Genomic DNA, 25,097 nt, shown 5'->3' on the forward strand with positions numbered 1-25,097 from the left:
TGAAAATTGTATTTCTTAATGATGAACTTGAAGAAAAATTCTATATATTCCAATCAGAGTGTTTTGTTGAGAAAGAAAATAAGAAGTAAAGATTAAATCAAAGAATTAAAGGCATAATTAACTAGGGAGTTCAACATCAGAGACTTCGGATCAACATATAAAATTCTAGGGATACAAAATCATTGTGACTATTAAGATAGAAAGATATGACTATCTCAAAAGAATCACTTGAGAAAAATTATTGTGACACTTCAATATGCAAGATTGTAAGTTAATCTCTATCACACTTCTTATAAATTTTAAATTATCCTCAAGTACGTGCCCTTGGAATGAAGCAGAGAAAATGAAAATGTCTCGAGTGTCATGCAACTTAATGTTTGTTATAATATGTATTAGACTAGATATTCTACATGCAGTTACTATGATGAGTTGGTTCATGACAAATTTGAAGAGAGAGAGAGAGAGCACTAGAATACAATAAAAAGAATTTTGAGATATATCTGAGCATCAGATTTTACTCTTAAAGGATATGCTGATTTTGATAAAGAAAATCCAGTACAAGTTAGGTCTTTACACTTGTAGGAGTAGCGAGCTAGGTTTTAAAGCTACAGACTATTGCAGCTCTATTTACTACAAATGGAGAACACATAGTAGCTACAGAAGCCTGCAAGAAGACAATTTGGATTAGAAGGTTGATAGGGAAATTCAAAAATAAGTAAAAAATATTCCCTTGTATTGTGACTGTGAGACTACTTTGCATACTGAAGATATCACCTTCCATTATAGAACAAAACACATAAAAGTCTAATATCATTTCAATCGAGAAATAATAAGTATTATGATGTAAGATTGGCATAATGAATAACCTAACTGATGTTATATCAAAGCCAATCAACAATAACAAGTTTATATTGAGTAAATCTTCTTATAGCCTTGTGAAGAGGAAAAAACATACATTCACATAAAGTTCTATTTTTATTATAAATAGGAGATTGAAAAAGGAGAGAGAGAGAGAGAGAGAGAGAGAGAGAGAGAGAGAGAGTGTGTGTGTGTGTGTGTGTGTGTGTGTTGCAACAACATCTCGTGCGATTGGGTGCTTGCAGAAGCCACCCACACGATGTGGGAGGTTGCAAACTCCCACGCGACTCCAATCTCTTACGTGACTAATGCGTGCAGGAATTCCCCTCATACATGATTGGTGCCTATACAAGACATCAAATCACAAAAAAGAAAGCTATCCTGAACAAGAGAGAAAAAAAAAAGAAAGAGAGAGAAAGAAAGAAGGAAATTATTATTTTTCATCAGTTTCGTTCCTCCTCAATTATAATTTATGAATTTTATCATCTTTTTCTCTTATTACAAAAGAGAATGTATTATGTTTCTCCTTCTATTAGAGAGAGAGAGAGAGAGAGAGAGAGAGAGAGAGAGAGAGAGAGGATTATACTTTTTATTTATTTATTTATAGTGAAATTCTTTTAGGTTGTCTGTAGATGTTTCCCTCGAGTAATTGAGGGTTTTATCATATTAAATATTGATGTCACTCTTCTTGTTATTTTTTATCTTTGGTTTTATTATTTCAAGTTAGGTTTCGATTTTATCTCTCTTTCCAACAAAAGTCAGATATGAGCCTCTAAATTTTAACATGGCTCAAATTAAGTACCAAACATTGATTTCAAAATTCACCTCATTTATTTAGTATTTTCTCTATTCCTTCAATTTCTTATCATTCAATAAAACCAACCTAGCGTCAACATATAACCATAGGTTGAACTGTTAGAAAATGAAGAAGTTGATTGTTATTAACATATCCCCCTTCCTTTTATACAGGTTAGAATGGAGAGTTTTCCTCAACAAGTTAGAGGATTTCCCTTAACAGAGTAGAGAGATTTCCTCAAAAAGTTAGGAAAATCTCATCTACTTATCATGCCCCCGCAAGATGGTACTTCGATCAAGGAGGCCAATCTTGGACTGATGTAATGCAAAAAGTTTACGAGCTAGAGGCTTCGTAAATGAGTCGGCCAATTGATCAGCCGTATGAACATGAGAGACACGAAGCTGACGGCGGACAACTTGATCGCATACAAAGTGGAAGTTGATAGCAATATGTTTCATGCGGGAGTGGAATACCGGATTAGCGCACAGATAGGTAGCGCCAATATTATCACAATATATTCTAGGGGTGGAATCGATGTTGAGTTCCTGGAGTAGATTCGTGATCCAATTGAGTTTTGCAGTAGTAGCGACAATGGCACGGTATTCAGCTTCAGTTGTAAACCGGGTGACTGTCTTTTGCTTCTTAGAACTCCAACTGATTGGATGAGCACCAAGGAAGATAATATATCCCGATGTGGATGTTCTATCATCAAGGTTACCTGCCCAATCAGCATCGGCAAAGGCATGAAGATGAAGTGGAGAGTGTTTACGAAAAAAGAGTCCATGATTTAGGGTCCCTTTAAGATATCGTAGAAGTCTCTTGATCGCAGACCAGTGTAGAGTAGATGGTTGCTGCATAAACTATGATAATTTGTTGACAACAAATGAGATGTCTGGACGCGTGAGAGCTAAGTATTGTAAAGAGCCAACAACTTGGCGGTATTGAGTGGGTTCCGTAGCAGGACTTCCATCTGATAATTTGAGAGAACTACTAGTAGAGATGGGGGTTGTAACTGCATTTGCATCCTGCATGTTTGTCTTTAATAATAAATCTTGAATGTACTTGTGTTGTGATAAAAGGAGACCAGAAGACGTGAAGGTAGCTTCGACGCCCAGAAAGTAGCTCAAGGGTCCGAGATCCTTAAGCGAGAATCAAGCTGCCAACTGTTTGATGAACGCTTGGGTGCTGATGGGATTGTTGCCTATGACAATAATATCATCCATATATACTAGAATATATATTGTGTTTCCATGATGATGTCGCAGAAACAACGAAGTGTCAAATTTGGAGTTAAGAAAGCCGACAGAAGTAAAAAATGAGCTAAGTTCAGTGTACCAAGCTCTCGGAGCTTGACGAAGTCCATAAATGGTTTTCCGAAGTTTGCAAACATGCTGTGGATACTGAGGATGAGTAAAATCGGGGGGTTGTTGCATAAAAATATCTTCGGATAAAGATCCCTATAGAAAGGCATTATTAACATCCAATTGTCGTAATTGCCAACCTTTAGTGGTAGCCAGACTCAAGATAAGCCGGATTGTAGTGGGTTTAACAACAGGACTAAACGTCTTAGTGAAATCAACTCCAGGTCATTGATGAAACCCTTTGGCGACCAAGCGTGCCTTATATTGGGCAACAGAACCATCTGGGTTCCGCTTAATTCTAAAGACCCACTTACACCCGATGATGTTTTGTGAAGGATGGAAAGGAATGAGATCCCACGTTGAATTATGGAGGAGGGCATTATATTCCTCACTCATGGCAGTATGCCAATGCGGAGATTTTTGGGCTTGAGTGAAGGTGGTGGGTTCAACGTTGGGGGATGATGAATTCATGATAGCTTGTAGATTAAGTACTTGACGAGATTTAAAAATACCATGCTTAGAGCGAGTGGTCATAGGATGATTGGAGACGACAGGATTGGGAGGTGATGTTGGGTGAGGATCTGTGGCACAAGCCGGGTCAAGCGAAGACACGTCAAGGGCACTTGGGCGAGAAGGAGGTAAGGAGGATGGTTGTGTTTCGGAACATATTGCCCCATCAATTGGAGAAGAGTGGAGTGGAGTAGGAACAGTGGAAACGGGCAAGTGTTGAACTGGAGTGATATAATGCAAATCAGGAGGGGAGGAAATAGACGAAGTCATGGGAATCTCGTCTGATTGGTCCGAAGGTATACTCCAGTGAGATAGTGAAGTGGTCCGTATAGCAGGATATGGAAGGGTTTGGAAAGGAAAGTTAGACTTAACAAAGACAATGTGACGTGATATGAAGATTTTACGAGTGTGGAGATTATAGCAGTAGAAAGCATTATGTTCAAGTGAGTAACCAATAAAGACGCAAGGAGTAGATCGAGATGTTAACTTATGAGAGGCATAGGGACGTAACCAAGGATAACATAAACAACCGAACACTCAGAGTTTACGAAGGTTAGGGGGTTTGTGAAATAGTGTGTCAAAGGGGGACTGGTATTGTAGAACTGGTGTAGGCATTTGATTAATTAGGTAAACAACAGTTTGAAAGGCTGCTGTCCAAAAAGTTGAAGGCATGGAAGCCTGATGTAGAAGTGTGAGTCCAGTTTCTACTATATGCCGATGTTTACGTTCGGCAGAACCAACTAGTTGAGGAGTATGTGGGGGAGACTTGAGGTGTTGAATGCCACAAGCTGAGAGATGGGATGTCAGGGCTTGATATTCACCGCCACCATCAGAGTAGACTGTTTTAATGGTAGACTGAAAGTAGTTTTCGACCAACTTCTGGAAAGTGGAAAAAATACGAGAAATGTCAGATTTATGAGAAAGACGATATATTCATGTGTACATAGAGAAGTGATCTACAAAAATAACATAAAATTGGAACTTATCAAAAGATAAGATTGGAGTAGGACCCCAAACATCAATATATATAATTTCAAAAGGTTTAGAGGAAGAAATGGAAGATGAGCCAAAAGGCTGCCGATGACTCTTATTACTAAGACAAGTATCACAATGCATCATAAAATTAGTGGACTTAAAAAGAGGAAGAGAGTGACGAGATAATAATTTTTGCTGAATAAAGGATGAGGGATGACCAAGCCGACGATGCCACACATCAACTGGAGCCGCAATAGAAGAATGAACAGTGGGCTGGGTTATTCGAGAGGTTGACGGCCATTCGTAAATGTTATCTTTATTCGGGCCTTGGACCAATGATGCCCCCGTGCTCAAGTCCTTAACAAGAAATGAATCAGGAAAGAATTCAATGGAAGTATTGTTATGTTTGCAAAATTGAGAAACAGAAATGAAGTTGCGTTTAATATGAGGGGCACATAAAACATCATCGAGGGTAAATGTATTAGAGTCAGAATTAAGCGTTGTGGAACCAGTATGAGTTATAGGAAGTCCTTTACCATCACCGATGATGATATCTTCATCGCCGCTATAGGGATTGTGAAGAGACAAATTCTGAAGATCAGTGGTGATGTGATGAGAGGCACCAGAGTCGACAATCCAGTTGGACTGGCTAGGTGTCGGAGAAGTTAAGAGATTTGCCTGAGGCTAGTGTGACGGAGCAGGGAGGCGGGGACGAGATTGGTAAACTTTAGCGGAGTGGCCGACTTTGTCACACAGTTGGCAAACGACCCGTCTTTGATGGCTCGGTAGGGCAGGGCGCCAAGACGAATGATGGCTGGAGTTATCACTTTGCGAGAAGTGATGACTAGGAGGATAGGAGGGGTATTGCATGGAACTCATAGAATCAAGATGCGCATTAGCCAACCCTTGGGTGATGTTCGGCGAGTACCGAGTGCTCTTCCGTTTGGACTTGTGATTGACTTGAGCTGTGACAGTTGATCCAGGCAGTTTGTCCACATGCTTCAAGTACATCTCGTAGTCAATCAGTTTATCATAGAAATCTTCAAAAGAGACTGGATAATTAGAGATAGTACTTCCCTCTTGTTTCGTCACCATAAGCTTGGATAGAAGACTCAGCTTGCGAGTACGCGAATAATTTGCCAGGGTGGTTTGCAGTGTAGACCATGCATCGGCAGCTGTTACACATGAAGATATCAATGGAGCAACGGATCCAGCAACTGAAGCTTGAATAGCTTGGAGGATGAGACGATCTTGACGTAGCCATAGTTTGTGAGCTGGATTGGGTACTGGACTAGGATCGCCGGGGGCGTTGAGCATAGCCGGAGGACAACTGAAAGTGTCATCAATGTAACCTAACAAGTCGTATCCAAATAAAAGATTAGAAAATTGAGCTCGTTAGGACGCAAAGTTATCACCCTTTGATAACTCAAAGGGGATCAACGTGGCAGCATTGATAGAGATAGGCCCTGTAGAAGAACAAGAAGTGAACGAAGACATTTTTTTTTGGAAGATATGCAGCGAACCTTGTGTGATACTCAGGTCACACAAGGTGGAGACTGAGGGAGGGGGGTGCTGCTATAGATTGCTGCTGTAGATTGCTGCTTGCTGCAGCAGATTGTAGAGGCTGCAGTTCGCCGAAAGATGGCCGTGAAAACTACAATGGTACTCAAGAAAACTACAGTGAGAGAAATATACAGCAATTAGATGTATAGAGGAAAGCGGCAGCGAAAGCTGCTGCGGTAGAGGAAGGAAGATGCAGCGGTTGCGGTTGCTGCTGGCCGGGAAGCGACTGCGACAGCGAAGGAGGAAGACGCGGCAGCCGTCGTTAAGCAAGAAAGATTGAGCAAGGAAGACACTGCCGTTCGCCGTTCGTCACTATTGAGGAGGAGGACACCACCATTAAGGAGGCGCCATTGTGTAGAGGGAAGCGGCAGCGAAAGCTGCTGCGGTAGAGAAAGATGCAGCAGTTGCAACTACTGCTGCCCGGGAAGTGAGGAAGACACCGCTGTTCGCCGTTCACCGCTATTGAGGAGGCAGTGAGAGAATATTTTCCTCCTTGCGTGACAGCGACAGAGAGTGTTTGCTGTAGGCAGCAAATAGGAGAGGGAGCAAGGCCGGCGAAGAAAAGCAAGACCGGCGATGAAGGAAGAGAAGGAGTGGATGAGCAGAACCAAGACGATGCTCGTTAGCACTGGCTCTGAATCCGTGTCTTGTGCTTCTTCAATGACTCCGCTTGAGGCAGCGTATTACTGTGACCGCTTGGCTAACACACGGCGATACTGCTGTCGCCAAGGAGGAACTGCTCTGATACCATATTAGAAAATAAATAGATAAACAAGTTGTAGAAGAAGTTGATTGTTATTAATCTAAAACAAGTTATAGAAGAAGTTGATTGTTATTAATCTATCCCCTTCCTTTTATACAGGTTAGAAGGGAGAGTTTGCCTCAACAGGTTAGAGAATTTCCCTCAACATAGTAGAAAGATTTCCTCAAACAGTTAGGAAAATCTCATCTTATCTCACTAGAGCTGTTCTCTAGGGCACAAATTTTACATTACCATATCTTGAAGTGTGTCAAATATCAATCATCCTATAAAGACGAAACTAGCCATAATAACAGCAAGCGAAACACACCAATGATGAATGATGGAACTGTTAGAAGTGTCTTAAGAATATCTAAACCATTTAAATTTCTAACGTAAATCAATAAAAAAACATGCCGTTTATATTAAGAAGAATATTCAGATGTTAAATAAGAGGATGAGCCTTTACGATAGTATTGAAATCATGAACAATCTCATATAAAAAATGACAAGAATAATAGTATTCAAAGACAAACATACTAACCACCGATAACTCGAATACCGATTTTTTTTTTTTGGATAATGTAGTAGATTATTAGGGTCGTCGTAAACCTATTAGACTGTATCACGATGCTACTTTGTGAAACACATAAATCATGAATTAAGCATTCTGGATCCCATATTTAAAGATCCATTCTGTCTCTCTGTTGAACTAATAGATCTATTGCACCGAATCAGGACGATCAAAGTCCACACAATCTCGGAAGTTCTCTTGGAGCCATTCGGTCTTCGTAGAATAGTAAACGGTGATGTCGTGTGCCGCTGTGACTTTTTGGATGGTGATTGTGCCGCCAATGCTTACTAATAAGAGCCGACAATTGCTCATTTCTCATTCCCCCATATATATATAAATAAATATATATATGTATATATGTATATATATATATATATACATATATATATATGTATATCTATAAATATATATGTATATATATATATATATATATATATATGTATGCATATATATGTATATATACATATATATACATACATATATATATACATATATATACATACATATATATATACATATATATATATGTATATATATATGTATGTATATATATGTATATGTATATGTATATGTATGTGTATATATGTATATATGTATATATATGTGTATATATATATACATATATACACATATATATATATATATACAAACTATTATTATGAGAAAATATTTGGGTAAATTCTCTGAAAAAATATATTTTAAGAAATTCTCATGGAGTATCCTATCTTTCAAAATTTTTGTAGAGTACTCCTCCTTGCATGAAGCAATTATTTTATTCCAATCTTCGTCAAACCCATTATCACCTTTGCCCTATGTCACCCCACCCCTAAGCAGTCTCCATTGATCCCGTCGAACCTACCTCACCCTTCTGCGAGGAAGAAGAAGGCTCGAGGGCCGTCGTCACCTCCACAGATCTCACTAGTTTCGATTTAACCCATCGTTGCCTCTGTGCCACCTCCTTGGTCGCGTGAGAGCCATGGGCAAGCACGATGAGAGCGAGATGCATAGGGTCGAGTCCGATGGGGGTAGTGGAGATGGTATTGGCTCTTGTACCCCCTCCTTTTTCGTACGAGGGCTGCAGACAAAGATGGTGAGGGCCATTGCTATGTTCGTGTCTCCTCATTCCTTGCGCGAGGGTGAGGTGGGCTGGGACAAGTTCAATGAGGTCGGATGAGGCAAAGGAGAGAGGAGCGACTATGGGTAAAATTATAATTCATGGAAAAACGTAATACAAATTTTTGAAGGTTAGGGTACTTTAAGAAAAATTTTCAAAGATAAGGGTTTTTCTTTTTTGGAATTTGCCGAAAATATTTTACATTTTCGTAACGGGAAACTAATTAAAATAAATGTAATAAGAGGAAAAATGAAATGAATTATACTGGACCATAATACACCACGTGTTCCGACGGCCAGTAGCATATCTTTCCCCTCTGACCCCTAAGAAGATAGAGCAACAGCCAATAGGAAATTATGAAGATCTTAAATCCCCCAGAATAATAATCTAAAGGTATCAATGCCAGAGAGAGAGAGATCCATGGCGGGTGAGGTGAAGAAGAAGGGCGCCTCCCTGGGAGTGGCGTCAAAGCCCTGCGACTCGTGCCGCTCGACGCCCGCCCTCCTCTACTGTCGCGCCGACGCAGCCTACCTCTGCCGCGGCTGCGACGGGCAAGTGCACGGCGCCAACGGCCTCGCCTCTAGCCACGAGCGCACCTGGCTGTGCGAGGTCTGCGAGAACGCCCCCGCCGCCGTCACCTGCAAGGCCGACGCCGCCGCCCTCTGCGCCGCCTGCGACGCCGACATCCACTCAGCCAACCCCCTCGCCCGCCGCCACGAGCGCCTCCCACTGCTCCCCTTCCTCGGTCCCGCCCCCAAGCCCCTGATCACAGCCGCTGCCACCGGACGTGGAGGCGAGGGATCCTTCCTCTTCCGATCCTCCTCCGACGATGAAGCGGAAGCCGAGGCCGCCTCCTCCCTCCTTCTTCCTCAGGAGGCCCCGGTGCTCCGGTCGGCCGCGGAGTTCTTCTTCTCTGACGCTGATGCCTATCTTGATCTCGACTACGGCTTACCGTTAGACGCTATCAAGACCGTCGCCGAACCGGATCCGCCGTCCCTCCTCGCGTCGGATGGTGGCTATTTCGATCTCAATATCGCCGGATCCAAACCAGAATCGGATCAGTCGTTATGCCACAGTGTATTCTTCACCTCAGCAATTCACGTCCAGCTAATCCCATAAACGTTGTAATAGATGCTTGCCTCTTTCTCATAGTTTTCCCCTGTGGAACCGCGCAGGTGTCGTCGTCCGAGGCGGCGCTGGTGCCGGAGGTGTCGCAGGCGTCGGTGGTGGGGATACCGTGTGATCCGGCAGCAGCACAGGCGGACCGGGAGGCGAGGCTGATGAGGTACCGGGAGAAGCGGAAGTGCCGGAGGTTCGAGAAGACGATAAGGTACGCGTCGAGGAAGGCCTACGCGGAGGCGCGGCCAAGGATCAAAGGGCGGTTCGCGAAGCGGGTGGAGGTAGAGGCGGAAGTCGGCCGGATCTACTCATCGGCCGCGGAGGCGGTGGCGGCCCTCATGGCGGAGGACGACTATGGCGTCGTGCCGTCATTTTGAAGCGTTCGCATGTCTCGGCAGCTTCCGAAACGAGGCTCTCCATTGAGCTCTTCAATGAGCGTAATTAATGTAGAAGTATGTAACTTAATATAAGGTTTGAAAGACTTTGATTTGGACCCCAACAACTGATTGCTTCAGCTTAATTTGGTGGGATCGAGCCACGAGGGAACCTATTACTTCAACACATGCATCCAAGGTGGAGTTGGTAATTGTATTGGATGAGTGTATCAACTGGTATTTCTACTACCATATACACCGTGCTGTATCCAAGCATTTACATCATTCTGAATGCTTTGCATTTTGTACATTATTTGATGTAAAAGAATGCTACTGCCTTTTATCTTTATTGGATTTTACGTTCTATACATTCAACATGTTTAAATATAACCTCATCAGCATAAATTCTGCCGACGGCGATCCTGTTTTTCCTTTCTTTCCATGAATTGAGTGTGTGGATGCATGGCCATCTTATATCTATCTTATATATATATATATATATGTATATATATATATATATATATGTATATATATATGTATATGTATATATATATATGTATATGTATATGTATATATATATGTATATATATATATGTACATATATATATATATACATATATATATATACATATATATATATATATGTATATATATATGTATATATATACATATATATATATATACACATATATAAATACATATATATATAAATACATATATATATACATATATACATATATATATATACATATATACATATATATATATACATATATACATATATATATATACATATATACATATATACATATATATATATATATATATACATACATATATATATATACATACATATATATATATATATACATATATACACACATATGAGTATCTTCAAAAACTTTCTTTTAAAAAGCAAGTATCTATGCCACTATACCAAATCCGTGGAATTTGTTTTAGTCGATATATATATATATATATATATTTTATTTATATACTTTATACTTATTCTAAGGTCTTTTTACATAATCAGAAGGTTGATGAAATATTAAGTCTCCATGCAACAAAACCATGATAAATTTTCTACTCATACCTCTCATTTATAATAGTTAGTATTTCTTTTTATCGTACACAAACTCACAACCCGGTCACTGGGCCTGACTACAACTCAAAGAAAATGTGCACTGAGTCCCTACACAAAAAGCAATCACAAAGAGAAGGTTGTGAATGGAGCCCATTACTGCACATAGCCATCATGAAGATGCTGAACAAAGAGGAGGCAGCATGGCAGGCTGAACGACATGGTGAACCTGCAGACAGTGGCTCCCATTTCACATAAGACGCAGCATAGAGCCTGCGAGATCAATGATGTTAACCAGCCTTCGTTACCGTGAAAGATTTCTGTGACTCAACTCCGGATAATGAGTAAAGAGAACACTTGATAACGAGTTATGGTATTTTGGTGGAGGAGATGAAAGTAATATTTGATGATAAAGCTTCACATGATAGGTCCCATAAACATCTCTATTTATAAGAGTTAAATAGTTATATTACCATGCATTTAATCTTAAGATTCAAGCTTTTTTCATGGTGTATTTTTCTTATATGATGATAATATTTGTAATAAAAGCTAACTTAACCAACATGTCTAATTATTGAGAACTGATGTAAGTTCTGTCAGTGCCCAATAATGAATAAACTAGTGAGTTAAATTATAAGCCTATTTTGCAGGAATTTTTACTAGCTCATCAACTATAGCTGGCTGGCCTACCAAAATGAACAACTGTAATTGTTTGGACATGGCCATGCATGACTCCATCTTCCACTGAGCACAACTTGCAAAGTGGGGGAGTTGCATGTCACTGCTCTTGAATGTTCCAGCTTGTAACCAGGCAAGAGACGTTTGCAAGTTACTCCACCAGAAATCCTTGCAAGAACAAGAACAGATTTGTCTTAGTTTAAGAGTCAAATGAGTCTCCTACAGTTTCCAAGTATCCTAGGCCATGAAGTGAATGAATGAGTTACCCATCAAACACGATTAGAGCAAGAGAAATTTTGTATGATATCATTTATTTTCCACACGCTACAAACATATATATTCCCACCATGAGGATTATATTTTTTCATACAGAGAGAGAGAGAGAGAGAGAGAGAGAGAGAGAGAGCGCGAGAGAGCATCAATTCTTTGCATTGTGAATTGAATTGCATGACGGCCCCGAAATCCCCGGAGAAGCTGAATTATCCTTCTGATCTCTCTCTCTCTCTCTCTCTCTCTCTCTCTCTCTCTCTCTCTCTCTCTCTCTGTTTTGACACCTCTAACATTGCACGTACCATTTGTCCATGACCCTTTCGCTCGCATGTCCATGGCTTCTTACTGGCGCAACATCGCCCACGCTGTCGGCCACTGCTTCTCATATCTTTGCCGAGCTCAGCATCGGATTCCGCAACGCCCCTCCAGACCTCGCCGATGAGAACTCAGCTCGAGAAGGGGAGAACGTTCTCCAGCCGACATGTTCATCGCCTGCACTGCCGGCAGAAGTAGCTTTCTCAAACAATAGTCCTCCACAGTACTGTTGGAGGTCCAAGTCGGTGCACCTTTGCCGAAGGTGGTCGTCATGAGGTCTCCCTCCCTCGTGGACTTGGGACGACGATGCTCGCTGTCAGGGTGAGACCAGGAGAGCACTCGGTCGCCGGGTGGGGTCTCAATAATGGAGGAGACAAACCGGTCATGCCAATCTGACCTCGCGTTCGCCATTTTCGTTTCTCTTGGAGTGCTGCTGCTAATGGTGGTCCTGCACGATTCTGCCATTCTCTTCGTACCCCCAAGTGCCAAAAATGACACACTTGATATACCCATGATCGAACACTTGCAATTCACTGCAGGAGCTTCGATCTCGGCCGGATGGCCGCATCACCTACTGTGGAAAAGGTTCAGATTAGGAATTCGCACTAAGACGGATTCGCATTGCCCCCGACTAAGAGCATATGGCAATCATTATAATAACACGAATCTCTCGATGGAGAAGTGGGGACAAACTGGGAGGCTAATACGTTGTGGCCGGTCAGGTATCCAAGAATGGAAGTTCAACTTTGTGCATCGAAGATGATTATAGGTGGAAAACATGCGTCATTTTTTTATGATTGTTAGCTATTAATTTAGAGATCAATTCAATTGAGAATAAATTGCTTGAGATGTGTGCATCAAACAGTGTGATGGATAGCATGCCATCCTGATTTGTTCTTGAAATGCATCTCGGTGGTCACTTTATTCGTTGTTGCTGCTTTTATTCATGATTCTCTCCTGCTTTTTGTGATCAATACACATTACACACATGCACTCTCTCTCTCTCTCTACAGTAACAGTAACGCTGCAAGGGCAAACAGTCGCCGATCATTGTGCTGGATAAACATCGTCCTCCTTCACGTAGCCGCGTCCCAACCAACCCTCATCGCTTGCTACTCGCTCTCTCTCTCTCTCTCTCTCTCTCTCTCTCTCTCTGCTGCTGCTGCTATGGCAAAGCTATACAGAGTGAAAACAGGATAAAAGCATATGGATCATAAAGTGCAGCAAAGAAGCTATCTTCTACGACTTCTCCCACAATGAAAATTCTTAGGCCAAGTCATTTCCTGACTCCAAAAGGAGCAAAAAGGAAGAAAAGTAGAAAAGCCTTATACATCCAAGTTTTGGTTCTCAAACTGTCCTCGGATATGATCCTTATTCTCGGTCTCATTTCCAGTCCCTATACAGTCCTCAACCATGTCCTTATCGTTGTTATTGTCTTCCTTACTGGTGTGATCACCAAACGACGATGCTCGGCTCGAGACGGGCGTTGCCAGGTACGTCGGGTTCTCATCCCCGGCCATGATCACCACGAACTTCTCCTCGTAGCACGCGACCGGCATCGCCACCTCCGCTCCCGTCTTGGCGCCCGGCTCGACGCCACTGCCGTCGTCGCCACCGTCGAGGTACCCCGATAGCTTCCAGTACGAGCAGGCAAGGAGGAGGAGGGCGAAGGCGATGAGCCCCAGCATTGCAGCCAGTCCCCCGAACAGGTACGGCACCGGCGAGCGCCACCCCGAGTGGCCTCCTCCCACCGCCGCAGCTGGCACCTCCACTGCCGCCGTCGCGTTGAATGCTGCTCCTGCCCTCATCTCGCTTTCCACTTTCCGGGAACCTTCTTGTCCTGAAGGAGTCGGGCAATGGAATGTTGAGGTGGTGAGGAGAGAAAGAACGCTGATGCGTGCTTATAAGGAGAACATGAGAGGGTAGAACTGTAATAATATCCACAAGTAGGCAATATAGTGTGGTATAATAACTTTTCTCCCTTCATTTTAGTATAGCTTTGGTTAGCACTTCTTTAGGGTTTTAGACCTAAGAAGATGGGAGTGGAGAGAAGTAATTGGAGGATGAGGTGAGCACTTATCCACAAAAGGGGCCCTCATGTATTTTGTGCATATAGTTTATGCGATGTCACCTTAAAGTTAGATATAGTGTGTTGAGCACTAAGGGGGAGAGGGAGGGGAAATGGACACTGACATCAATAATAAATGGGGATTGGCATTGGTGGGAGAGAGAAAAGGTGGTGGGCTCTCCTTTTATTCCTCTTTCTCATTCATTTGGGTGGGATTTCTTTCTCTTTTTTTGGTTAATTGGAGTACAATATTTTTTATGGTTTTAGTGGAGTCTCAATACTAGCTGACGATATGGCTTTCATTGCTATTATACTATTGCAGGGTCCCAATGATTAGATTACCTTTTTGGACGTGATCCATTTTGTAAAGTAGGACGCTATAGTTCGTAGTCTATTGATTGCTTATGCCATTGATATGGGTGGTGTTAATGAAAAAAGCCATATCTTGATGCATTTTTGGAAAACTAAACCGCATAAACAAAATATGTGCAAATAAAATTCCACCAGATCATGTCAAAATAACATATCAACTTAGGCATATTAGATCACATTTTTCTATGACATTTTTACATGCAAGTCATCTATTGTTTACTTCCGATAAAGAGGCTTCATGTTTAAACTAATCCAAGAAATTCTCAGAATACAACCTTTTCATTTCGTGTGTTAATTTCTAATGCTAGTCTACATCGATTTTGCCTTCATTCCTAATGCTATAGGACATTGCGAAATGTAAAAGTACGCATATGTGCTGGTTTCTTCTTCTTCTTCTTCTTCTTCTTCTTCTTCTTCTTCTTTTCCTTTGTATTATGCATGAGAAAATAACGTGACTCGTTTCATGTGTGACACTATTCCTAGTATGGACATGTCACCTTGACATGACTTAGCAGTGGATGCCACACTTGGATGTCCAAGTACAAAACGGCGGTGGTGTAGACAAGGCCATGTCAGTGCACACAAATATGGTACACCGAACGTCACATAATGTGGCCTCCAAGGTTGTTCGATCTTCACATGCTCCACACCATTGGCATTAAACATTCAATTTTGATTCGATGTGACTTGAGAGATTATTCTCCTATCAACATTTAACTTAGATATTGTTTACTTGTCTCTTATCATGCATCTGATTCTAACATGTATGTATATATATTATTTATTTACGAAGCTTCTAGTTGTAGCATTGAAGAGAAACGCCCCTCTCTCGTCTCGTTCGGGTTTGCAGAAGGCCAATCCACCACCTTTGTTTCCTTGCAGTCCACAAAGCTTAGGTTGCTGTGGGTTGGAACGGGGACGATGGCATTCAACGTGGGCGCTATCCTTGACATTTATTCTCCGAGGGGATCGATCGGAAGAGAAGCATTTCCATGACGATGGACGTATTCTGCGCTGACCACGGTAACTATCGGTGCATGGATATGCATGCATCCCTGGGATTCAAATGAAATCATCGCTGGTGCAGCGTCCGCAGGCAATTCTCTTACCAGTTCCATGTTTTCTTCTTCCTTCCAGCGCAAGAAGTGATGAACTGCGAGTCAAACCCTAAAGTGGGATTTGATCGAAGAACATTAAGGACATACTCTGGCACTTTCATGCAAGTAACGTCTTCATAAAGTTAATATTGGTTATGCAGTACCTTATCGGTCTCTCAGATCCACCTCCGAATTCTAGCATAAGTTCTCATTTGAGAATTGTTAGGTCTAAGCCAGTAAAAAACGTTGAAACCAAGTTCATACACTCAATCAATTATCTCACAAAAGTATCCACTAACGACATCTGCAACACATTGTACTTCCCAATATATACAAAGCTTAGCATATAACATCCAACAAGTATTTATTGCATCATGAGTTTCAACAGTTCCAAACCTAAAACAAGATAGTTTATTTCTTCCAAGTGAAACCATAGACCATTTATTCCTTATGATCTGAAAAATTTTAACAATTCTAGCAAACACCAAAACTCATATACTAGCAAAACTAATTACAAAGAAATATTTTACTAAACATATACCTTCTTTATTCATTTATACTTTGCATATAAAAATATATATCAATGCTAAGCCTTCTTTGTGCTTAGATAAAGATCAAAACATAACTTTATATACTTTTCAAATTTTGACTTTTGTCATAAAGAGGGTATATGATAAGTTTCAAAATAAATATATTTGTATAATAAAAACATAAGTGAACATAAATTATTTTAATACAAATGTTATGATTAGGTAATCATAGATTAGTATAAAGATGACTAATAATTCACATCTAAATTCATAAATAATAACTTCAAAATAGATCAAAATAAGTCTAACGGTTATGATCATGCTATTTTCTCGTTTAATTCTCGTGATATAGATAATATATTTATCCTATATCAAGATTTAGAATAAACTAATCTTTAAATTTAACCAATATATAACCCTGATTAATAGAATGTAGATCATAGCCAAACTGACTAAATAGTTGAAAACTACAAAATATAGTATCATCATATCTTTTCAATGCATAAATCTTTTACTTATCATTTCAAATATGATGAATAATATAACATTAAAAAAATACAGTAATCAATTTTTTTTATCCTTATTCAACAATAACCATTTATTTATTTTCCTTTTCCTTTTTTTTTCTAAGATCGTATTGCATAATAAGAATTAAGATTAATTGAAATGTAGTGACACCTACTTTTTGACTAATGATAAATAGTAGGAATTCAAACTGACTCTTTTGATATAAAATGAGATCTCTTTATGATCATATACTTTTTTCTTCTTATTTTATCTTTTTTCTCAATCTCTCTCTCTCTCTCTCTCTCTCTCTCTCTCTCTCTTCTTACTTCTCTTCTCACTCTACATTAAGCCGAGGGCTTACGGTGGCGCAACGTTCTCTCTCTCTTCCTCTTTTATTCCTTCCTCACGTTCTCTTTTGCTGGGTCTAGCCGTGGGCTTGTAGTAATGATTTGGACAATAAATCTAAATATGATTTATTAAAATAAAAAAAAAATAAAATGAGACATAGTTTATTCAAGCTCTATAACTCTAATTGTGTTGATCTATAGTTTATTCTCTCTTAGGTGCTTTTCTACTATATTCACTTGGTGAAACCTAAATTTGATGTTGATATACTATTCTTGAGCTAAGATATGTGGTCTTGATGTTATTATGATCATATTATTATTTTAGAGAAGACTTATTGTAAACATGTTATCATTGTTAGTGATAGTGAAAGTTTGAAGTAGATTACGGTCCTGTAGTTTTTCCCATATTGGATTTTTCATATTAAAAATTTGGTCTCACTTTGTGATTGATTCATTGTTCTATTTAATATATGATTTTGATATCAAATTAATATTTTGATGAGGAACTCATTTTAATATACAAAGAGGAAAAAAGAATTATTCTGCTATAATAGGTTTTTCCTAACAAGTAGCATCAAAGCCAGGTTATTTTGTGCTAGTTTTTTTTCTTGTGTGATTGAAATGGAGGAGTCAGATGGTATGATTAAATTAAACTAATCAAATTATTCCACTTGAAGGCGTATAATGAAAGATATGTTTTATTGTAAAGATTTGTATAAGTTCATCAAGATTAAAGATAAACCTTCTACTATGAACGATGAGGAATAAGAAGTTCAATATAGAAAAGCTATTGTCTATATTAGAAGATGAATAAATATAAATTTGCATAAGCATATTTTTTATGAAACTAGAGCTGATGTTGTTTGACAAAAGTTAGAAAACCTATTTGCGAAAAAAACAGTAGAAAATATAATTTCTCTCCTCAAAAGGCTTGTTAATTTGAAGTATAAAGATGATAGTAACATTATTGAGCATATAAGCCTATTTCAAAGTCTTATAAACAAACTGGTTACTGTGAAAATGAATATAGATGATGAGATGCGATGATTATTACTTCTCAGCTCTTTATTAGAAAGTTGGGAAATGCATGTGGTGACAATTTGTAACTCCACGCCAGAGTAGACTCTAACTATAGATATAGTTAAAGATAGTTTATTAAATCAAGATACCAAAAGGAAAGAACAAGGAGAATCTTCTTCTGGTGTACTTATTACTGAAAAATAGAAAATGCGTAGAAGAAGTCACAGTAAAAATCCACATAGTTACAGAGGAAGATCCAAGTCTATAAGAGATATCAAATATTTTCACTATAATAGACTAGGTCACACGAAGAAAGAGCGTAGATTTTGGAAACGAGAACATAATAATAGGAGGAAAAAAAAGAGAAAGAGACTAATATAGTTGCTGTTGAAAGTGATATCATTATTGTTTGTGATGACGGTTGTGTCAGTCTTGCAGGTCAGAACAGTAATTGGGTAATTGACACTAGTGCTTTATTTCATGTTACTTCTCATGGTAATTTCTTTATATCTTATACTACTGGTGATTTTGATAATGTCAGAATGGAAAATAGTGGTACATCTAAGATTGTAAGTATTTGATATATTTGTTTGGACATTAATATTAGGAGCAAATTGATACTCAAAGATGTCAGACATATTTCAGATATTCATCACTTGATATATATAGGCATACTTGATGATGAGAGATTTACACATTATTTTGGTGAAAGCAAATGGAAACTCACTAAATATTTTTTAATTATGGTGAGAGAAAAGAAGCTTAACTCATGGAAGCTAAGCTACACAAAGAAGAGATTAATGTAATTCAGAAAGATGAAAGTATAAATCTTCGGCATAAAAGACTTGGTCATATCAGCGAGAAATCTTGTTAGAAAGCAGTACTTACCAGAGTTGTAAGGTACATCTCTTAAATCTTGTGATCATTGCTTAGTTGAAAAAATATATAGAGTTACCTTTTATACATATTCATCATCTAGAAAATCAGATGTTATTGATTTGATTCATATTGATGTCTATACTATGCAAACTAAAACTCTTGGATGTACTATTTATTTTGTTACTTTCATTGATGACCATTCTATAAAAGTACGAGCTTTTACTTTGAAATATAAAGACTAGATACTCGATGTTTTCAAAGAGTTTTATGTTAGTGTTGAAAGAAAAATTGACAAAAAGTTAAAATGTGTTTGAGCAGATAATGGTGGTGAGTACAAGGGTCTTTTTTAGAATTATTGTAGGTTCTATGACATCAGGCTTGAGAAAACAGGTCCTAAAACTCCTCAATAGAACGATACGGCAAAGAAGATGAACAAAACCATTGAAGAAAGGATTATGTGTATGCTTTCCTATACCAAGTTACCTAAGTCATTTTGGGGGGAGGCTATGAGAACTATAGTTGACCTAATAAAATTTTCTCCATCCGTTCATCTAAAAGGTGATATTCTAGAGTATAGAAGAAAATTATATATCTTATAATTATTTAAGAGTTTTGGGTGTAAAACATTTGTTCATATTCCGAAAGATGTGAGTTCTAAGCTTGACAATAAGACAAAAGCATGTATCTTCTTGGGATATGATCATTAAGAGTTTGGGTACAGATTATAGGATCCAGTGAATAAGATGAGTATTAGAAGCAGAGATAATGTATTTCTTGAAAACCAATTATTTGATGATGGTGATAATGTTGAGAAGACAAAAAACTTTATTTATATTCTTAGAGTTTGTGTCTAGTTCTTTCACCTTAGTTCATGATGATCATGGGAAAGATGAACAAGAATATTATGGTGAGAATGCTAGTGATGATACTCCTACAATTGATGATGTTGAACCAATTGAGCAAGCATCTCCACCACTAGTTGAGATTTCATTAAGAAGATCCACAAGAGAGCGACAACCATCTACTAGATATCCTCTACATAAGTATGTTATGCTTACTGATAGGGGAGAGCCAGAAACTTACCAAGAAGCTATTTTACATGAGCATAAAAATGAGTGGGTTAAAGCCATGTAAAAAGAAATGAGATCCTTGTTTAAGAACCACACCTATAATTTGGTAAAGTTGCCTAAATAAAAGAAAGTTCTCAAGAATAAATAAGTTTACAAATTGAAGACTGAAAATAACAACTCAAAAAAAAGATATAAGGCATGACTAGTTATGAAAGGATTCAGTCAGAAGAAAAATATTGACTTTAAAGAAATATTTTCTCCTATGGTGAAAATATTGTCTATTCGAGTTGTTCTTAATTTGATTGTTCGTTTGAATTTAGAAGTTGAGCAACTTGATGTGAAAACAGTATTTCTTCATAGTGACTTAGAAGAAAAAAATTATATGGAGCAACCAAAAGGTTTCATAGTTAAAGGAAAAGAAAATCTAGTATGTAAGCTTAGTAAAAGCTTATATAGACTCAAATAGGCACCTAGATAGTGGTATAAGAAGTTTGATTCATTTATGATGAGCCAAGGGTATAATAGAACTACATCTGATCATTGTGTGTTTACAAAGAAGTTTTTAGATGATGATTTCATTATTCTCCTACTATATGTTGATGTTATGTTGATTGGTGGTCATGATGCTGGTAAAATTGAAAGGCTTAAAAGAGAGCTAAGTAAGTTTTTTGTCATAAAAAAATTGGGATCAGTGAAACAAATACTTGGCATGAAGATTTTTTGTGATAGGAAGAAAATAAAGATTTGACTATCTGAGGAGACTTATATTTCAAGCTTAGTTAGAAATAATATCCTATAAGTGATAAAGAAAAAGAAGAAATGTCCATAGTGCCTTACTCATCTACAGAAGATAGCTTTACATATGTTATAGTTTGTACTAGGCTAGATATAGCTTATGTAGTTGGAGTTGGAGTTGTGAGTTGATTTTTCTCTAATCGTAGTACAGAACATTAGGCAATAGTGAAATGGATATTAAGATATCTAATAGGTACTTTTATGTTGTATTTATATTTTGGTAGTGATAAACCTGTGTTAGAAGAGTACACAGATGCAGACATGACAAGTGATATTGATTCCAAGAAGTTCACTTCGAGATTCTTGATGACATTTGTAGGGGGAGCAGTCTCTTGGTAATTTAAGTTACAGAATTATGTTGCTCTATCAACTACTTTAGTAGAATACATAGCAATTATTAAATCTTGCAAGAAAACTTTATGGATGAAAAAGTTTCTATAGGAACTAGACTTGAAATAGGAAGGATATACTATTTACTATGATAGTCAGAGCATCATTCACCTCTCCAAGAATTTAATATATCATTCTAAATCTAAGCATAATGATGTGAGATATCACTGGATTTATGATGTGCTTGAGTTGAAAGAATTACGGTTGGAAAAGGTATATACCAATGAGAATGGATCATATATACTAACAAAGTCTTTATCTAAGAAAAAACTTAAAAAATGTAGGAAAAGAACGGGTTTAGTATAATCCATCATATGAGCTAGAGAGGGAGAATTATTAGGTCCAGCCCATACGTGGGCTTGGACTAATGTTTTGAGTAGTAAGCCCAAATCTGATTTATTAAAATAAAAAAAAAGAAAAAGAGGCGCAAGGCAACGAAGCGAATAGGCGTAATTGCAGAACGGTGGAGGGAGAAAAGAACAGAGAGAGAAAGAAGAGAAAGAAACTTAGAATTTTGAGTTTTTCTACTTGACGATCAATGGTCAAACTTAAATTTTATATAGAGAATCCTTATAACAAGCTCTACAATCCTAACAGTACTGATCTATAATTTATCCTCTCTGAGGTACTTTTCTATTATACTCACTTGGTGAGACAAACTTTTTTTTTTTTATGAGATCTATTCATATTATGATGATATACTATTTTTGAGCCAAGATATATGGTCTTGATGCTATTATGATCCTCTTGTTATTTTTTACAATACTTATTGTAAATCTATCATCATTACTAGTGATAGTAGAAGTTTGAAGTGGACTACGATTCCGTGATTTTTCCCGCATTAAATTTTTGACGTTAAAAATTTGATCTCATTTTATGATTGAAAAAAAAAAATCCGCTAAAACATGTTTTTCACATGGTTGCTGACGTCTCGAGGGCGATTCCGAACGTGACACAAGCGGCCATGCCATCGTGGTTCGGAGATGATCTAAACGCCATGCCCAAGTAAGAGTGACAACCTCAGCTCCACAACTCTCTTCCTAATCATCTAAGGACTTACGTCGATCACCCTCGCTGGTCGCTTTGTTTATAGGAATCCATCGAGACGAAGCGAGGGATAATGCTGGTTTGGTGTGGCTGGCAGAGAGCCGATATCTTCTCGAGCATGCATCCATCACGCAACTTCCAGCTTAGTGGGCAGACCCTTTCGGTGAGTGCATAAAGGATTCTAAAGATGAAGTCACAGCAGAATTAATTACATCTTTGACGAGTACACGACTCCCTTATCATCTATATGAGAATACATGATCTATCGATTTATATTTCTAATATGACAACATTAGATAACATGGCCTGTAGGCTTAACCCTTTTGCTCTCTGGTACAATTAAATTAGATTACGTGCTTAAAGAAGGAACTACTATTACTAAATAGCAACTTGGCTGAGGCAAAGCTTGTAACATGCAAAAGGCAGCAGAATCTGTTTCAGGTTGCAGCAACTTCAGTGAAAAGAGAAGAAGTTGGATCGCATAAGACGGGGATCCTTTGAACGAATCAGCAACGTGAGATTAAACGAATCGAATCGTGATATTACAGTGTGGTTTCCTTTTTGACCTCCACAGTGCACAACATAATCTATATGTGCATCACATCTTGCTCCCAAAGAAGTTGGTTTCTTAATCAAATAGCGTCTCACACATTGAACCGATCACTAAAAGAAGATCCATTCCTTGGTTGTCAGCATCCGTGATGTGGTTCTTGTTGCAAGACCACTACTAAATCATGGTGAGGTTACTGCGCTTGATTCATGGCAACGCAATGTGCCAACCTTCTCACTGTTGTTGTTGTTGACCAGTATATATATATTTAGTCTCCACTATTCAAAACATTCGATTATTCGATTCTCCCAACCTCATCGACTTAAATAGGTTAGGGTTAAGATAATCTCATATCAATTCAATCTAAAAAGCCAAGTCTATTAAATTGTATATCAAATTTATGTCATCTGACTCCTTCCATACTTTACGCCTCTTTTAACTTGTATAAATATTCTCTTAACACATGATCTGAGTTCAAAATCTTTTTCTAAATTATCTGGAGTTAGATTTTCATAGAGTGCCAGTTTATCATTATTAAAAAATTAAAATTATAATAGCTGTAATGATGTTTTGATTTATTAGATAAAACACAAAACATTTTGCAAGCTTCCAATTTCCCCTCAAGTCTGAATATTCCATCCTATACATAAGCATTAACATACATGCAATTCAACATGTCCCTTTATTATATCTAAATGATTTTCTTAAACTTTTTATATCTATCTTTAATATTTATGTATATTTTCTTAACATGTCCCTTTATTTATTTTGTGTCATTCGATCATCTCTTCCTTGTTGGTAAGAATAAGATCAAACTATTGTTTATTATTATTATTATTATTATTATTATTATTATTATATATATATATATATATATATATATATATATATATATTTATTTTGACACTCTCCCTCACTCTGTAAACTTCAACTCTAATATTTGAATCGGAATTAAGCTCGATTAAACATCAATTGTAAGTTTAAATAACGTGGAACAAAGGAGCACACACAGCTTGAACTTCATTTAATTGAGTTTACCACTAGTTGTCTCCTTTGGAGGCAATTAGAATCGAACTGGTTTGATGGATTCATCGATTTCACACACAATCGGAATCAATGATTTAGTTTTGATTTTTTTAAAAAAATATTAAAAATAAAACATAAATAAGATCGATGATATATTAATTAAGTTCTTCCGTTTAAAGTCAATTAACTTAGGTTCACCTCTTGATAGAGGCATTTAGTTTGATTCAACCGTGATCAATACTAATTATGTCCTTAATTTGCTTTTATCATAATTAGTTTAGTATAAAGTGTTTGCTTAATAGAAATACAAATATAATTAACTTCATGAAGGTTCTATCACTTTTAAGAAGATGATCGACTAAGCATGCACTGATGTCGTGGGAGACCACTAATTAAGAATCTTCACTGAGTTGGAACACCTCAGGAACTCCAACGGAAATAAGGTTTTTATCATCGACGAACTTCTACAAGTGGTGCCATACATAATATTCTCGGTGATCTCACCATCTTCCATGATTTTTTACGTTACCACTGGCAACTCTGCCAAATTATTCTACAAAGACAATTGTTTTACATATGTTTTCTTACCGATTATTACATTGATTCTTTGTTTTATACAATAATATATAATGTCTAAAAGGTGCTAATCATAATTATTTTTTTGTCTTAAAATACTTTATTTTTCTTGTAAAATATTGCAATTTAAGTTTGCAAGGAAGTTCAGATTTTGTGATCTTTGCTTATTAGCACTAATAAATTAGACGGAAATGATCTTTTTAAACTAATACCCAATTCTAACTAAGAGATTAAAAATCAGTGAGATATGGGCCTATAAATGTGTCACTTTCTTTACTCGAAATCTACTTATAAACCGGCCTTTCATATATAATAATCATTCATTCACTCACTCACTCACTCATCCATATCCAAACAAGCATTTGAAGAACTGCATGTTCTTACAACTATAGAGCATTTTGTGGAATGTAAAGTTCCATCCCACCCATATTATTCTACTGTTCTGCTTCGCAGCTGTTTCCTGAAACCATGTCATCCTTCGGTCAATGGTATTAGG

The 25,097-nt window shown here is 37.8% G+C and overlaps 2 protein-coding genes across 2 annotated transcripts; one reads left to right on the plus strand and one right to left on the minus strand.

Annotated features, from left to right (window-relative positions):
- Window positions 1-8,846: 8,846 nt before the first annotated feature.
- On the plus strand, window positions 8,847-10,332 carry LOC135617283 (zinc finger protein CONSTANS-LIKE 3-like). Its single transcript, XM_065117343.1, has 2 exons — window positions 8,847-9,567; window positions 9,666-10,332. The coding sequence occupies exons 1-2, from the start codon at window positions 8,890-8,892 to the stop codon at window positions 9,984-9,986; spliced, it is 999 nt and encodes a 332-aa protein (XP_064973415.1). The 5' UTR covers window positions 8,847-8,889; the 3' UTR covers window positions 9,987-10,332.
- Window positions 10,333-13,510: 3,178 nt separating this feature from the next.
- On the minus strand, window positions 13,511-14,188 carry LOC135616129 (protein GLUTAMINE DUMPER 5-like). Its single transcript, XM_065115313.1, has one exon. The coding sequence runs from the start codon at window positions 14,133-14,135 to the stop codon at window positions 13,653-13,655; it is 483 nt and encodes a 160-aa protein (XP_064971385.1). The 5' UTR covers window positions 14,136-14,188; the 3' UTR covers window positions 13,511-13,652.
- Window positions 14,189-25,097: the final 10,909 nt, after the last annotated feature.

Source organism: Musa acuminata, chromosome BXJ2-7 (genome assembly GCF_036884655.1).
Source record: "Musa acuminata AAA Group cultivar baxijiao chromosome BXJ2-7, Cavendish_Baxijiao_AAA, whole genome shotgun sequence".
NCBI classification, from domain to species: Eukaryota; Viridiplantae; Streptophyta; class Magnoliopsida; order Zingiberales; family Musaceae; genus Musa; species Musa acuminata.